Here is a 16,363-nt window from a genome sequence, read left to right as displayed (position 1 = left end):
TCAAACAAAGCTCCTCCACGTATTCTTATTCCACCGGTGATTTCTGTACCAAAATGCTACCTTTTGTTTATTCCAACGGTGGCACCAGAGGAAAAGAAAATTCTTCGACTTTCATCTTTATTCCAATTGTGATGGGACAGCTTTGAGAGTCGGCCATGGCTCTGCAGTGCAATCTGAGCATCACAATTGAATAATCAGTACCACTATAAGTAGGCTGCAATAGTATGCCTAAGTTACAAGTTAGGAATGCTTTGGAGTTAGTTTTCTAATTTATGGTTGCTTACTAACAGTCCTAAGGCTTTCGTACCTTCAGTATTGCTTGAAGAATCGATTGAATTTAGGGGAAAAGTTCTTGTTATCCCCCAGAGATTTTCAAATATATACATTCAGTCATCTCTGATCTTCTTCTTTCTTTTGTGTTCTTCTTCTTTCTTTTGTGTGTTATAAGAAGGATCCTGTATGTTACTGCTGTGAGAAAATCATATCATGGCAGATCCCGGTTTCCTCCAGATGTGGGTGATCAATGCAGATGTGAAGTCTTTCTTCCGCATTGGTGTTGTTGGCAACGGTGGATCTGGCAAAACTCTTATTCTGAAAAGACTCCTCAGCAGCCAAAAGGTGAGACTTTTCTTTAGCGATGGCTTCTTGCTTTGGCTCACTGTTCCACAACCTCCCTCTTTTACAATCTTTAGGGATAAATTTTGTATCCAAATAGTAATGAAAACAAAAATCGATTTGGTTCAAAATATGAAGAGGGAGGATGAAGAAATGTGGTTGAATCAGAGAATACAGGCAAAGATGTTTGCCCTGTTCTTAGATGACGTGTGGGGAGAGGGTGGAAAACTGCTACAGGAATTGGCTGTGGCCCTGCTCACCACTGATCTCTCCAACCCCAAAATTATTGTGACTTCGAGGGATAGAAAGGCACTGCTGGAGATTGGAGTTTCAGAGAATTCTACGATAACAATGGGAGATTTGATCCAAAAAAAGAGCTGGGATTTGTTTGCTCAGCATGCATGTTCCATATAATAATGGAAATCTGCCAGGAAACATCGACCAGATGAGGGCAAGGGTTGCGTGTGCCAAATGTGGAGGGCTTCCTCTTGCAATAAAATTAGTAGGAAGGTCAATGGCAGGCGTTACGGATGCACATGAGTGGCAGTTGGCAGTCCAGAGCCAAAAGCACGAAGCTCTGTATGATCGCCTAAGGCGGGGTTGCGACTCACTCGCCAAGTACCATGTCAATCTGCAATTGTGCTTTCTCTACTTAGCTGCTGCTTGCATAGAAGATCAAGTTATTTATGTGCAGATTTTGATTTGGTTGTGGATAGGGGAAGGGCTTGTTGCAGAAGAAGGTGCTGGTAAATGAGAGTGGGCACGAAAACCCACACGAGCGGATCGTTGTTTGATCGAACCGATCCTCCCAGACATCGACGGGCGCGTGCTCTTTTACCAGGTATGTCCATGCATAGAGGTGAGGTGGAAGAAAACTTCTACTGTCGGACAGGTAAGGGTTTGAAGGTTTTGACTCTACAGGGATGATCCTTTAACAATTCACTCGGATTGAGCTCTCTTCCAGAATCAAGGGAACCTCCAGAAATCCGCGTATTGTGAATGGGGAGAAACAAATTGACAGATGTTTCAAGAAAGGTGATTGGGAGTATGATTTCTCTCAAGATTCTTGATTTAAGTCAGACGTCTCTACGGCCATTGCCAGATAATGTGGAGGGTTTAAAACAAGTTCTGTTCTGCCTCATCTTGAGCCGATGGCCATGAAAAGACTGCCTGCATCTCTCACAACTCTTGCAAACCTCCAAATCCTTGCTGTGGATGGATGTAGCATCACAGGATTGCTAGCTGAGATGCCAATGTTATCTGGAATGTAACTGTCAATGATTTGGAATGATTGATTGCCTTGTAGCATTTCAGGACCATTTGTTTTGAAGAAAAAACCAAACAAAAGTTGTTTACATGTACATGCTAATCAATATCTTCCTCTTTTTTCTAAACCCATTTTCTTTTTTTAAACTGAACATCATTTTGCTATCTAAACTAAATCTCTTATTCATGAAAAACTTCTTACATAAAATATGTCATTTTACTTTCAATCCCTTATCCAATACAGTTACATATTTTCTGTCTTAATTTTCTAGACGAAAATCTCTTTAAAAAAACTAAGTTTTAAAGGAAACTACATCATTGTAACCTAATTTAGAAAAAAACACAAACTAGCTAAGTGATATTTATGCTCCCAGAACCATAGCGAGTTCCATTAAAAAATGCAGGGAAATGTATCTTCCCGAGCAACCTGTGGCATCATTTTTTGGACACAGAATTTGCTATGTGATTCTGTTCCCTATAGATATATGAAAATGATAAATTTTGAAAAAAATTCATCGACAATCTTATACAATGTATCTCGTTTATGAACATTAATAATCTAAAATTTAATCTCTTCCATACCTAATCTATAATCATCACTTTGGAATCTCCTAAAATATTAAAAAAAATCAATTCCAGGCCCCTTTCACAAAATAATACCCCAAAGAACTCTATTATTTGTTCGGCCACCGCTCCAGCTGGAGAGATAAAAGGACTTACCTCTTTGCAGTGCTTGGATGTAAGTTACTGCAGTAACCTGTGCGCACTTACCTCTTGGGCTAGGATGCTAGTTAATGCAGTAATGAGTGGGTATAATCAGATAAATTGAGATGAAAAAGATTTTATTGTAAGTTGGTGAAAGTAAAGCTTCCATATTATGAATAGTTGTTATGTATCAGTTTCCTATATTATGAGTTGGAATCTAGTTATGTTTAGTCATAATTTGTTAACTGTTAGAATCAATGATCAAATTTTTATATATGTAAATGTTTTATATGATGAATAAAATCAAATAAAATTTATGTTATGTATAATCGCTCTCTACTCTCTCTTCTATTTTCCAATACCAGTTTAAATATTTAAACACAACTAAAATAGTTACATGTAATAAACAACCAGAAACACTTAGTGAAGGGATATGGGGAGCATGGCCCATCTTATGGGGAGCATGGCCCAGATGGAGACACTTAATTTGCAGCTTACAGTGATGTACAAATTTAGCTAATGACATATTCAACATGTCAAATTTGAGTAGGTTCCGTTTAGGGTTCCCTCACGTGATTAAGATGCAAAGTAAATTTTGTGAATTTCAAATTTGATTCATCTTAAATTGTGAAATTGTTCTAAGTTTGAAGACCTTCCTGATTTGATATTCCAAAGAGTTTGAAGTATCTGGTTAATTTTAATTCCCGTAAGTTAAAGAAATGAAATTACTTATAGAATTCAGTGAGATGGGGACATTTCGTTCGTTGGAAAGATTTTTACGAGTTTATTGGAAGAGTTGCCATTAATAAAGGAAGGTGTAATGTTTATACTTATATTTATTACGATGAACTGAGTTATATTTATTATGATGAACTGAGAAGTATTTCAAATATTTTCACACAAAATATTTGAAAAAATAATTGTATTGTTATTCAATGGTATCAAAAAATCTACAAAAAGTCAAAACAGTAAACATAAAAGTAGAAATGGTAACAATGTCTATTATCAATAGGAAATTATAAATAAGTATAAGTATATTAGAGATCTCAACGAAAGTTAGAGTAATGATGAATTTTGGTGCAATGAGCTCTGGCTTTTTCTAAAAAACATTGTATAGCTCTACTATTAATATTATCATAATTAAGATATATAATTTGTGTTTTTATCAACATTTTAAGTGGAAAGGTATACCTTTATTGTCTTATTGTATACATTTGGTACAAACTTGTGTATGTTTTGATGTCATGATAGTCCTCATAATCTACAAAATTCACTTCCATGATAGATAAAACAAAGAAAGATTTAGTTGTGTAGAATTCAAGGAAAGACACTATGAATGAGGACTAACAATATAGGATTTGTTATAAAATTCAACAACAAAACATGTACTATTCCTTTTGCACATACCCCTCAATGATGGAAACTTAATAATATGAGCTTACCCTTCCTTGCCCTCTTCATTCACTAAGTTATTAGTCCATTGTTCTCACATATTTGTAAATCTCTTTTCTTCCAATCAACTTTTGATAACTTTATTGGCAAACAAACTATTTTAATCCTTTTATGCATAAATAGTTTCATATTAAGCCATAATAATTGAATCCCAAAGATATTATATTACATCCATTTCTTTTATTTTATAAGGAATGTTACTATAAATACTCTATTACATTTGGCTAGAAGAAAATCATGACTAAGTCTTGAAAAGGAAAGAAAAAAAGGAAATTTACTATTACAAAGTTTTAACCAAAGAGATAGCCAAAATGTCATGTATCAACTTGTTAAATAACAATAGGACTAAATATTCTATTTTTCTATGTTTTATGACGCAATAGAAGTCGTGAGTTTTGGCCTTTCTCTTTTTTTTTTTTTTTTTTTTTTGGGCAAAATCCTTCTTCTTTGCTTTTACACCATAGCCTTGCAAAAAGCTAAAATGATTTTCAACTTTGCCCTCTATCTTTAGCAATTCTTGTTCACGTCCCCACTTATTTAAGGTTTTCTTTTTATATACATATATATTTCCATGGCCAAGTTATTTTATCTAACCCCCTTTTGTTCTAATGCAAAAACCCGCAAGGGGGTACACAACAATTATCACAAGCGTTCGAGAGTTGTGTGATAAAACCCCAAAATTCCACTTAGCATCATGTGTTGGCGATCATTTCATGTACTCTAGGGCTATAAATCCTAGCTTCTTCAAAAGGATGTCATGCCACGTCCCTTTTGAAATCACCCACACAAGTACAAACCTCCACACTCCACTCAATTTTTAATTTTTTTGGGTGCTCCTACCCCGAGACGGGGTCAAACCTTTGTCGGGGCCTGAATGTACCTCGATATTCCAAATCTTATCTGTGCCTAGTCAGTTGGTTGGCCCCTTTTCTATCCACTGCCTGGAGTGGAGACCTGACTATTGAATGGGTCCCGACCCCATTTCTGCAAGGTGTTGTTCAACACTTAATTCTATGTGCCTAGTTCCAAATAAATGATTGTCACTACGCTTTATCAATCCGACGACATGTGCGTGAGTTGTGGTTTCATTTTCCTGGAATTCTGTGTGAACCCTGAATTTATCACTTTCCTTTGTAAGGAATTCTTACCACTACCACTGTCTGAACTCCAAATCTACCATGAACTCTAGATTTCCCTTTGCCATCACTTAATGGTGAGAACCTCAAATTTTTCTCAATACTTAGATGCACAGTGGTCTTGAAATAACATTCATATATGTATTTAGCCTCTCGACTATGGTTTGGTTCTCCACCTAAGATAGCTCCATCGCTTTATTCCCATGCTCCTTTACTCTCTATCAATCTCTGTCACCTTAACAGTTTGAAAAATCTCCTCCCTTTGCACTATCTCTCATGAGCTTTTCTTTATCATATTTGTCTCTCCATGCAATCTTCCTAAGATTATCTCCCTAACTTCTCCACCACCGGGAACGAACTCAAACAAGGAGTATGATATGCAACCTTTAGTTGAATTTCACATGACCACTTGTACAACAACAATATATAATCAAATATAGATCAAACACATGCAGGGGGAAATATGGAAACTATATAAATTCTATTTAGAATATAAATTTATCTACAAATGATTTACAATAGCTCCTATCTCATCTCTTTTCGATTCTTTCTAGAGCTATCTCTCTCATTTAGTTTTCTCAAGAGTTTTTCTTATTCTTTGAGCCTCTAATCCATGGGAACTTTCTATAACTCTAACGGTACACACCTTTATGATTCCCATGGGCTAGAAAAATATCCTAACAACTATAGTTGTGTAACAGCCTCAGGTTAAAAGTTCACGTAATAAAAGTTAATAAAGGTAAAATAAGACCACGGGTAAGGGACACTTATTCCAAGCTAAATGTTGGGCAAAATATCCTTGTGGGCATCACTTGTTGTGTTTTATGGCTAAGGGGAAATTAGCAAAGGCTAAGGATCTGGAAAGACAAAAAGGTATTTTTGGTATATTATTTATGAAAATAATGGAAATTAGGATAAAATGAAGGTGAAAGGTCACAGGTTGCATGTGAGGAGGAAAATGAAGGAAAATAATGGAAATTGAAGAAATTAGAGGCCTCATCAATAAAAATACCATAGAGCATCAGTTGGTAGCCTTTTGTCAGTTTAGTGTTAGAATTTTTCTCAAAGAGGAGAAATCACCAAGAGGAGAAAGAAATTAAGCAAGCAACGGAAGGAAAGGAAAAGCAAAGAAGGACAAGGAAAGTTAAAGAAGGCAAGGATCAAACAGCTTTAGCCAAAATACTTGTAGGTAACAGAGTGCATGTGTGATTTCCTAGCTGGTTCTGACATGCATGGTATGTGCATGTTGGTATATGGTTCTTTTGTTGTCATTGGCATGGATTTTGTTGGGATTCGACAGTGGATTTTAGCTTAGCCTTGCTATTTCCAGATAACCATCGTGTGATGGGATTGTTTTTAGTTTAAGCTTTGGATTATAGGATGGTTTCGGATTCCGGGACCGGGTGGTCTCAGGAAAATTCCCAAAGGCATAGGAATCCCTTGACTAGTAATGGTAGGATACATGGTAAAGCCTGAGGGTGGAGATATGAAAATTCCTCAAGGATGGTGAAGAAATTATGAGACATCCAATCTTGGTTTGGTTGTGTGATCTCGACATCAGTTTATGTGTGATCACGATATGGAGAGGGTGGAGGTGGTTTAACATCTAGATTCCCTTAGTTGTATTTGGATTGGTTTATCCCATGAGATCCCACATTCATGCTTGGAATATGGCACGGGGGTGATTGGCTGAAGAGAGATTTGGCTCAACCAATCTATGGTCAGGTGGAACGTGGAAGTCCCGAACCCAGTTGGTATTTTCCTATGGTTAATAAAAGCTAAGTTTCTCTTGCTTTTGGTAAGGAAATGTATTGGTTATTATGTGGCTTTAATGGTTGTTCTCTTATTGTTATTTATCTAGTTATATGTTGGTTATAAGCATGGTTTTATGACAGATCTTAGTCATGGATCTTTTCATGTTTTCACTCATAACTAAATAAATAATGAATGCAAGACCTAATTGGTGTTAAGACAGCTAATGAGAGAAGGTAGTGACCCTTCTTGTTAAACCTCAAATAAGTTTTTAGTCCCTTATGTTCAAACTTGCATTCATGACTTGTAGGTTTCATATCTACCAAGTGTTTGATAGAATGTCAGTCCCAGTGAGGATGGTCAGGTCAAGTATTGGTTCCAGTTTTTGGTTTACAAGCATTGTCTTCATGTCTTTTATGAGTTATGGAAGTTTCATAACTTTCTGGGCAGAGGTTATCCCCCAGCCTTGGAAAATAGCCTTAATTCTCGGAGTCATTAGCACAACACTGGCAGAAAAAGGCCATAGTCGCATTGATGCAGGCCTATGGGTGTGACTGGGAACTCATAGTTACATGGAAGCCTTGGAAAGAGAGTGTCTGGGGCTCTGTGATCTGTATTACAAACTTGAAGGTTTATGGAAAAATTGCAAGTAAATTTTTATGTCTTTTAGGTAATGGATCAATTTGCAAAAGTACATAAATTAATGGTTTTTAAACTTAGTTTGCAACATAAAAATAGAGACAAATATACGATTCACAAAAACACAAGACAACAAAATGATAAAGGATCTCACCCCTCCTGGGCTACATCTCGTGGTCCAACTTCCAAGGTTGGGCCTCTTTCATTAAGTGTTCAAATCTGTGATTTCATGGATTCATAATGCTCATAATGTAAAAATAATTTCTCCAATGACTTCAGAACAATAAAAAACCGAAGTGGGGTTCTTATTGGGCTTAATTTGGCCAAAAACTGAAGAATTTATCCTCTAGAGAAGTTTTGCTGCTAATTGCTCTACAAACTGGACTTCCCTACTAACTATTCTATGAATTTAGCCTTTCCAGGAACCGCCAAGCGACATTTTTTCCTGGTGCTGGCGATATTCCCGTTGTTTTAGGTGCAAATTGTCGAACGTTTTAAAAGCCCAATGACCCCTATGGGCAGAAAATTTGGGCCACATGGGCCCTACACTTGGGGACTGGGGTTAATTGCCCATCCCCATTGGCATAAGCCCCACTTACCTCACACCGTTGGTTTTATGGTTCCACATAACCTGGGGTTGGCCCCCCGAACTCCGTAGCTTTCTACCGGACACCTTATCTATTCTCGTGCCCATGGTTCCCTACAGCCACCTGACATGGGGCTAGACCTGAAATTCCGCACCAATCATTTAAATTTGTGCCCATGGTTCTGTCTACACCATAAGACTTGGTGTAAGGTCTTACCCTGAGCCCCTCTCCTGCGAGCACTCAGTTTCGTCGGGGCTTGGTCCTATGGCATGGCATAAGAGCATGACTTAGGCCTATCCCCAAGCTCCCCACTGTTATCACCTTCTGCGCTGCACTAAGGTTATATGGTAGGTACCATGACATTGGGTCATGGCTAAGCCCAAGCCCTTGGCTCCCTTCCGCCTGTGGTCTCGTGGGTATAAGGTGACCAAGGGCTACGACTTAACCCCGACCCCTTTCCCTAATGGTCATACACCTAAGGTTTAAATATCAATTGTGAACTATGATAGTTAACTCTCATCTGTAGTGTAACGATAGAGTGTTGCATTGATATGCTTAAGGTCTAGTGTTTGACCACCATGGAGGCCATTTTGGGCCACAACCAAAAAAAAATCAACCCTAGGGTGCTGCGTGTAATTGGGACACGTGGCACCCATTCATTGGTCTAACCAAAACCATCCATCACCAATCATAAACTTCCAATTTGATCCAATCCGGTGAGTCCACTTGGAAACCTGCCATTGGCTTGAGAAGCAAAGTCAGCTTGTCCAGTCAGCCTACCCAGTTAGCGTATGGACTGCCCAGTTACTAGTCCTGCACCCAACTTGCAAAAAATTTAGTTGTTTAGGAAAACGATTAGAACGCGGTATCTATAGAATACAATATTAGTTTTGAGAGATTTAAGTTGTATTGATTTAGGTCGGCAAAATCTATGTTTTGGCACTAGTTTCAAGCACTTTTGAACACATTCATTTTTTAGCACTTTACTAGTCCCTTGGATCGCTCCTCCCCACTAGAAGCTTTTGGACCTCCAAAAGACTATTTTCAATTAAAAAATAGATGAGGGTATAGTTCCCTCACCCTTCTAATCTCAATCCATTTGACTTTGCTTGGATTTGTACATTTGAGCCCCACACGAAGGTACTCCACATTCCCTCTTCTTGAAGTTCTTGTTTTTCTGTCAAGGATAGTATCCTGCTGCAATTCTTCAATATAATCAAGGGAGAAAACTTCTATTGAAGGAATCTAAACATTCTCTCCTTGATATTCAATCAAAGGAGGCTCATCCAATTTCAAGTTCTCTTCATATTGAAGCTTTTCTTTGCTGATGCAAAGCCTTACTTCATCTCCAACCTGAAAATTGACACAATGCTTATCATGTTTAGACTTGTACTTGGATTGACTCTTCACCAAATGTTCTTGTGCCATCTGATTCACCAACTAAACCTATAATGGTTAATTAAGATCTGACACAAAAATTTATGTTGTACTAATTTTACCTTTCAATGCATTGAAGGCTTCCTACTACTTACCTCCCCATTGACATACATGTTTCACCCTTGTCAAAACATGCAATGAAGCTAGCTTTGTCTTGAAAGAGGTTTTCCATGTATCATCCTTCTTCAAATCCAAAAAATTGGGAGACCAACAAGGAGATGTACTATACCTAATTTCCCCTTTGTCAAGTAGATCTTACATCTGCTTCTCGATACATGCATTCTCTAACATTGGCATCTTGTTCATACCAATGTTCAAAAGTGATGCATCCTACTGCAATTGAACTTCATGTTGTTTTCCTGTTTTAGGAGGAAACACGCCAGACTCCTGAAACATCTTATCACATGTGTTAACAACCTCAACTAAATCATGTTTGAGTTTTACATCACATCCTTGGAAAGCTTTAGATTCCTCAACATCTTTTTGTTTAATCATTAACAATGCAAAATTATGACTAGCATTTACAAGCCTCTTCATTTGTCAAGCATTCAAAAGAGACAAATTCAACTTCTTGTGATGTTCTCTAACAATATACTCAATACCATTTTTAAAAAAATGATACTTGTTCTCATGGGCCATGGCGATGAAAGAGGGTTTTCCTATCATATAAGTATGGACTTCCCAAAACAATCCCGCATATGTCAAGTTCTACCTCATCAATAAAATTTGCAATGATGGCGAATTTAAATATGTATTTTCTTGTCACTTGAAATTTTGCATTGTCACATACCCAACCCAAAGGATAAGGTTTAAGATGAGGAATGGTTTCCAAATTTAGTTTCTTGACAATTTCTTTTGAAATAAGGTTTGCTTGTAATCCACTATCAAACAAAGTATATACTTTGTTATTTTTTGTTATGACCCTAATATGGAAAATCTCAATTCTTTCTTTTTCATTTTGAGTTTCAATGGGCTTGCTAGAAGAACTAGTACTTGCAATAGAATCCTTACCTTTCAATCCCATGGCTAAGATTTTGGTCTCATCTCCGAAATTAGACCCTAGATCTTGTTGAGTTGTTGTAGAATTCTTTTCTTTCTCCTTGTTAAATTTTTTGGGTCTCAACTCGGGATGAGTTTCCAATAATGGTCTTCATCATGGCTTTCTTTTGAAAAATGTTTACATGTGATTTTTTCTCCCTCTTTATTGATTGAAGCATTATTTTTATCCTTGCCTTTGAACTTCCCCTTTCCTTTGTCTCCAGACTTAAATGATTGCTCATTAGTTTCCTCTAAAACATTCTTCCCTGTTGCTTCCAAATGAGTTTCATGTATAGATACTTCATCTAGGTTTGTAGGGTTAAACATGAGAATTGTATGTCTCAAATAGCTATGTAAACTTCCAATGCATTTTATTAGAGTGTGTTGAGAGGATAAATCTACATCCAAAATGAGAGCTCTTCTTCTAAACTCTTGGGTATAACTTTGAACACTCATACCTTTTGCTTGTCTAAAAATTTTCTAGTCCATTATTTCTTTCTGCATGTATGCTAATGGATAAAATTGTCTTTTTAATGCAGCTAAAAAATCATTCCAAGAGGAAATAATCTTACCACTTTTCATGATATCCTTTTGTGTTTTGGCCTCCCATCAAATGAGTGGTGCACTTGCCAACTTTAGAGAAGCAAGCTGAATTTTGGTTGCATCATCCTTGATTCTTTGTATCCTGCAATACACTTCAATGTAACGAACCCAATTATCTAATATCTCAGCATTTACCTCTCCATTGTACATAGGAAATTCAAAATTTATGTCAATCTTTAACAAATGAGTTTTTCCATGTCCCTTTGGAGAATGTGGAGGTGTTTGTGAAGAGGTTGAGGTAGAAGAATATGAGAGTGAGGATGGAGGTGAAGGTGGTGGCTTGTCACCATCCCCTCCATTCCCTTTTGTAGGTTTGTCTCCATTTCCTCCATTTCCTTTTGGAGGTTTTGAGCTCTCCCCTTGCAACCTTGATCTCCTCTCCTCATAAATAACTTTCACCATTTCAGACATTTCAAAGAAAGATTTTCTGAATTTTCTCTCATCTCGAGACATCCGTTCTTGAACTTCTTCATGTGCCATGATTGGTGAAGCTTGAGGTATGTGTGGCTTCCTTAAACCCAATTGAGGATTTGGTTCTACAAGCAACCCTTCTCCCCTTTTCAGCTTCAACCTTGTAAGCATCAGAAAACACTTGCAAACCAAATCAAACCTTCAAAATAGCCTTGAGCTCTGATACCAAACTAATCTATATTACAAACTTGAAGTTTTATATAAAATTTGCAAGTAAATTTTTATGTATTTTAGGCAATGGATCAATTTGCAAAAGTGATCAGTAATGCAAACTTGAAGCTGATGGAAAAATTACAAGTAAAATTTTAAGTATTTTGGGTAAGGGATCACTTTACAAAACACATAAAATAATGATTTTTAAACTTAGTTAACAACAATAAAATAGACAATATACCATATCAGAAACACATAACAACAAAAATGATAAAGGAGTTCACCCCTCTCTTGGGCTACATCTCCTAGTCCAGCTTCCAATGTTGGGCCTCTTTCATTAAGTGCTCAAATTTGTGTTTACATGGATTTATAGTGCTTAGAATGTAAATATTATGTCTCCAATGGCTTCAGAATAGTCAAAAACCCCCAGCTGGGCTCTTGTTGGGCTTAATTTGGCCAAAAACTGAAGAAACTATGCTCTCTCCAAGTTTTCCATGCTAACTCATATACAAACTGAATTGAATTACTAACCATCCTACGAATTTTGCTTTTCGAGGGAGTGCTAAGTGACAATTTCACTTGGCGCCTACAAGATTTGCACTAAATTTGGTGCATTCTATTGCTCATTTTAATTGCCCAATAAGGCATGTAGCAGAAAATTATGGCCACATGGGGCCATGCACTCGAGGGCTAGGGCTAACCGCCTACCCCCGTCGGCATAGCCCCCAAATATTCGGTGATTGGTTCCATGCCACCATAAGACCTGGTGCTTATCCCTATTCTCCGTGCCCATCAAAGAATCCTTCGTCGAGCCCTCTGCTATGAAGACGTGTGGTTCTATGCATTGTGGTGACCATGGGTTGGTCCCATTCTTCTGCCCCCTCAGCTGTTCCAATCTCTAGGTTAACGTTGTGGTCTGATGATTTAAAATTTGGGTGCCGAAACATTGGGCCAGTAGAAGGAAACCCCTCGCTATATGTGAGGGAATTGTATTGCATCTATGTAGATTTGTATTCTGAGTGAGAAAGAGAGAGAAGATTGTGTGAGATCGAAAAGGGAATTAAAACAGATTTTTTGTAGGTTGTATCTCTTCATTTTGCTAGATAATATAAAAGGAAGGACTGGCTATTTCTCCATGGACGTATCCCAAATTGGGTGAACCACGTATATTTGTGTCTCTCTTGTTTTATGTGTTTTATGTGTTTATATTTTGCAATATTTTATGTGTTCCATTTATTTGTAATATATAATTTTCTAACAACTGGTATCAGAGCGAAGGTCTATTTGGCTAATAAACTCACAAGACAGAAGGGTTCTTGGTTCGAGTGGGGGCAATGGCGGAATATGGTAGGTTTAGGGTCGAAAAATTTAACGGCCAAAACTACCAGCCATGGAAGATGCAGATGGAAGATTATCTGTATCAGAAAGATCTGTACCTACCATTGAGCAGAAAGGCAAAGAAGCCGACGAGTATGACAGACACAGAATGGGATATTCTTGACAGAGAGGCACTTGGAATAATACGGCTGTGCCTGGCGGCATTGGTAGCGTTTAATATTTCAAAGGAAACAACAACAGAGGGTTTAATTTCGGCATTGGTCAAACTATATGAAAAACCCTCAGCCTCAAATAAGGTATTTCTTATGAAGCATTTATTTAATATGAAGATGTCAGAAGATGGATCTGTTGCTGATCATTTAAATGAATTTAATACAGTTAGAAGTTAATTAAGTTCTATAGGTGTTACTTTTGATGATGAAGTTAGCGCTCTGTTATTTCTGTGCTCATTGCCAGAAAGTTGGAATGGTTTAGTTATGGCCATTAGTAATTCTATCTCTAGATATAGTACTTTAAAGTTTGATGATGTTTTCGGTGCAATTCTTAGAGAGGAAATGCGACGGAAAAGCTCTAGTGAGACATCACATAATGCTTTGACTGCAGAGACTAGAGGAAGAAAAATGGAAAGAGGAAAGAGCCCAAGATATCGCAGTAAGTCAAGGAAAGGCATATCCAAGTCTATATCAAGGATAGTGTGCTAGAAATGTGGGAAGAAAGGACACTTGAGAAAGACTGTAACTCTCAGAAGGGAAAAGAAGGAGACGCACAATAAGAAAACAATGATGAAGCGAATGTGACAGGTGATGTGTTGCAAGATGCTTTGATTCTTTCATTAGAAAATATTATTGATGCCTAGGTGGTAGATTCATGGGCTTCATTCCATGCCACACCTGATAGGAAACATTTTCATGATTATGTTCAAGGAGATTTTGGGCAGGTTCGATTGGGTGATGATAAACCCTGTAAAATCATTGGAATGGGTACAATTTTCATGAAACAACAGAATCGAAATCAATGGATATTGAAGGAGGTAAGGCATGTTCCAGATCTGAAGAAAAATCTAATTTCAATAGGGCAGTTGGGAGGTGAAGGTTGGGTAACTACTTTTACAGATAAAACCTGGAAGGTCACTAAAGGAGCCCTGGTAATATCAAAGGGAGAAAATGTTGGTACATTGTATTTATGCAATGGTATTTCTAATTCTGTTAATTTTTTAACCTCTATTAGAGAAGATACAACATTGTGGCATCATAGGCTCAGGAACATGAGTGAGAAAGGGATGCATATTCTTCACTCAAGAAATTTTTTGCCAGGTTTGAAGCACGTTGATTTAAAATTCTCTAAGAATTGTGTTTATGGAAAAAATAAGAGAGTCAGATTCCTCAGAGTTGGGAAAGAAAAGAAGAATGAAAAATTAGAGCTTGTGCATACAGATGTATGGGGACCTACTCAGGTATCATCTCTAGAAAAACCTGGACTTATTGTATTCAAAATAAATCTAATGTATTTCATACTTTCAAGAAATGGAAAGCTTTGGTTGAAAATGAGATAGGAAAAAGGTTGAAGTGTCTCAGATCAGACAATAGAGGTCAATATTGCAGCAAAGAGTTTGATAGGTACTATTCAAAGAATGGAATTCGTAGAGAGAATAAAGTTCCAGGAACACCACAAGAAAATGGTGTGTCAGAAAGGATGAACGGGACAATCATGGAACGTGCAAGGTGCATGAGATTGCATGCAAGATTGCCTTTACAATTTTGGGTAGATGATGTAGATACTATTGTTTATCTAATAAATATAGGGCCTTCAAGTTCCTTGGATGGTGGTATTCTAGAGGAGGCATTGATAGGTAAAAAGATAAACTACTCATTTTTAAAGACTTTTGGTTGTGAAGCCTTTGTCCACATTAATAAATAAAATAGAACAAAGCTTGGGAAAAAAAAAAAAAATGTACCTTTATTGAATACGGTGTTAATGATTTTTGTTGTCGCCTTTATGATTATGAAAAACACAAAATCATTAGAAGAAAAGATGTCATATTCAATGAAAAGGTTTTGTATAAGGATCAACTAAAGGAAAAGAAATAGAAAAAAGGAAACAAAGAATACACAGTGCTTGATGAGATCACAGAAAAAGTGATGGTGCTTGAAAATAATAATGATCAACAACCAGAACAACAACAACAAGAACCTCAAACACCTGAAAGTGGTGTTAAAAGATCTTCCAGGATAAGTAGACCCGCTCAATGATACTCTCCTTCATTATACTATGTATTGTTGACTGATTTCGGTGAACCAGAATGTTATGAAGAAGTAGTGAAGGTAGAAACTAGGAAGAAGTGGGAGCAAGCCATGAAAGAAGAAATGGACTCTTTAGCACATAAACAGAATTGGGACTTAATCAAGTTGCTTGTAGGTAAAACAACATTGCAAAATAAATGGGTTTACAGGTTAAAGGAAGAATATGGAGGTAGAAAATGTTGGAAATAATACTGAGAGGGGGGGGTGAATCAGTATTATCAAATTCTTTTCAATATACCTTCCAGATTTATACTTTAATTTATTCTTCAGATATTGATCATCAACTTGTATATCAGTACCATATAATAATGAACAAGAACAAGGAAAAACAGATAGTCACACCAAAGAACACCAGATATAAGGTGGAAACCCAATGTGGGTGAAAACCACCTGCTGCAATATGTCTCTATCTTCTTTCAATTAGAAACTTCTTTTTACAATGATTTTGTACTGGTGCAGTCCTTTACCAGTACGCAGGCTGCAACCTGCAGAGAGCTACAACTCTCTCTCGTTTTCCAGTCTCTCCTGGAAGGGAGCTACAACCCCCTTTGCTCTTCTACTTCTTTATGGACCACGTTTCATTAATTTTCAGACTGGATCCAAGAACATCAAATAATCATCAAGTACATGTGAAACGACCAATCTCCTTATACAATCAAACCAATGAACCGCCCAACCTCTCAGAATGTTGTAAACAGAAAACCAATACCAGTAATCTAAACCCAGAACTCTGCAGCAATAGATAAAAGGCAGCCAACAAATATTTCAAGAAAAGTCCGCAACTTCACCAATATAAACCTGCGGATATCCGCAGCTCTTCTGTGGCTGAACAGCGCAGATCCGCACCTGGTCCTTCTTCTGCTCTGCGTAC

General features: G+C 37.2%; 1 protein-coding gene across 1 annotated transcript; it reads left to right on the top strand.

The window, feature by feature from the left end:
• Window positions 1-486: 486 nt before the first annotated feature.
• On the top strand, window positions 487-1,029 carry LOC149258383 (disease resistance protein RPM1-like). Its single transcript, XM_089414011.1, has one exon. The coding sequence runs from the start codon at window positions 487-489 to the stop codon at window positions 1,027-1,029; it is 543 nt and encodes a 180-aa protein (XP_089270137.1).
• Window positions 1,030-16,363: the final 15,334 nt, after the last annotated feature.

Source organism: Pinus tabuliformis, chromosome 6, assembly GCF_031772625.1.
Source record: "Pinus tabuliformis cultivar Carrire ecotype Pingquan chromosome 6, CPIR1, whole genome shotgun sequence".
NCBI lineage: Eukaryota > Viridiplantae > Streptophyta > Pinopsida > Pinales > Pinaceae > Pinus > Pinus tabuliformis.
Note: the sequence above shows the minus strand (reverse complement) of the source record. Positions and strands in the feature narration are given on the sequence as shown.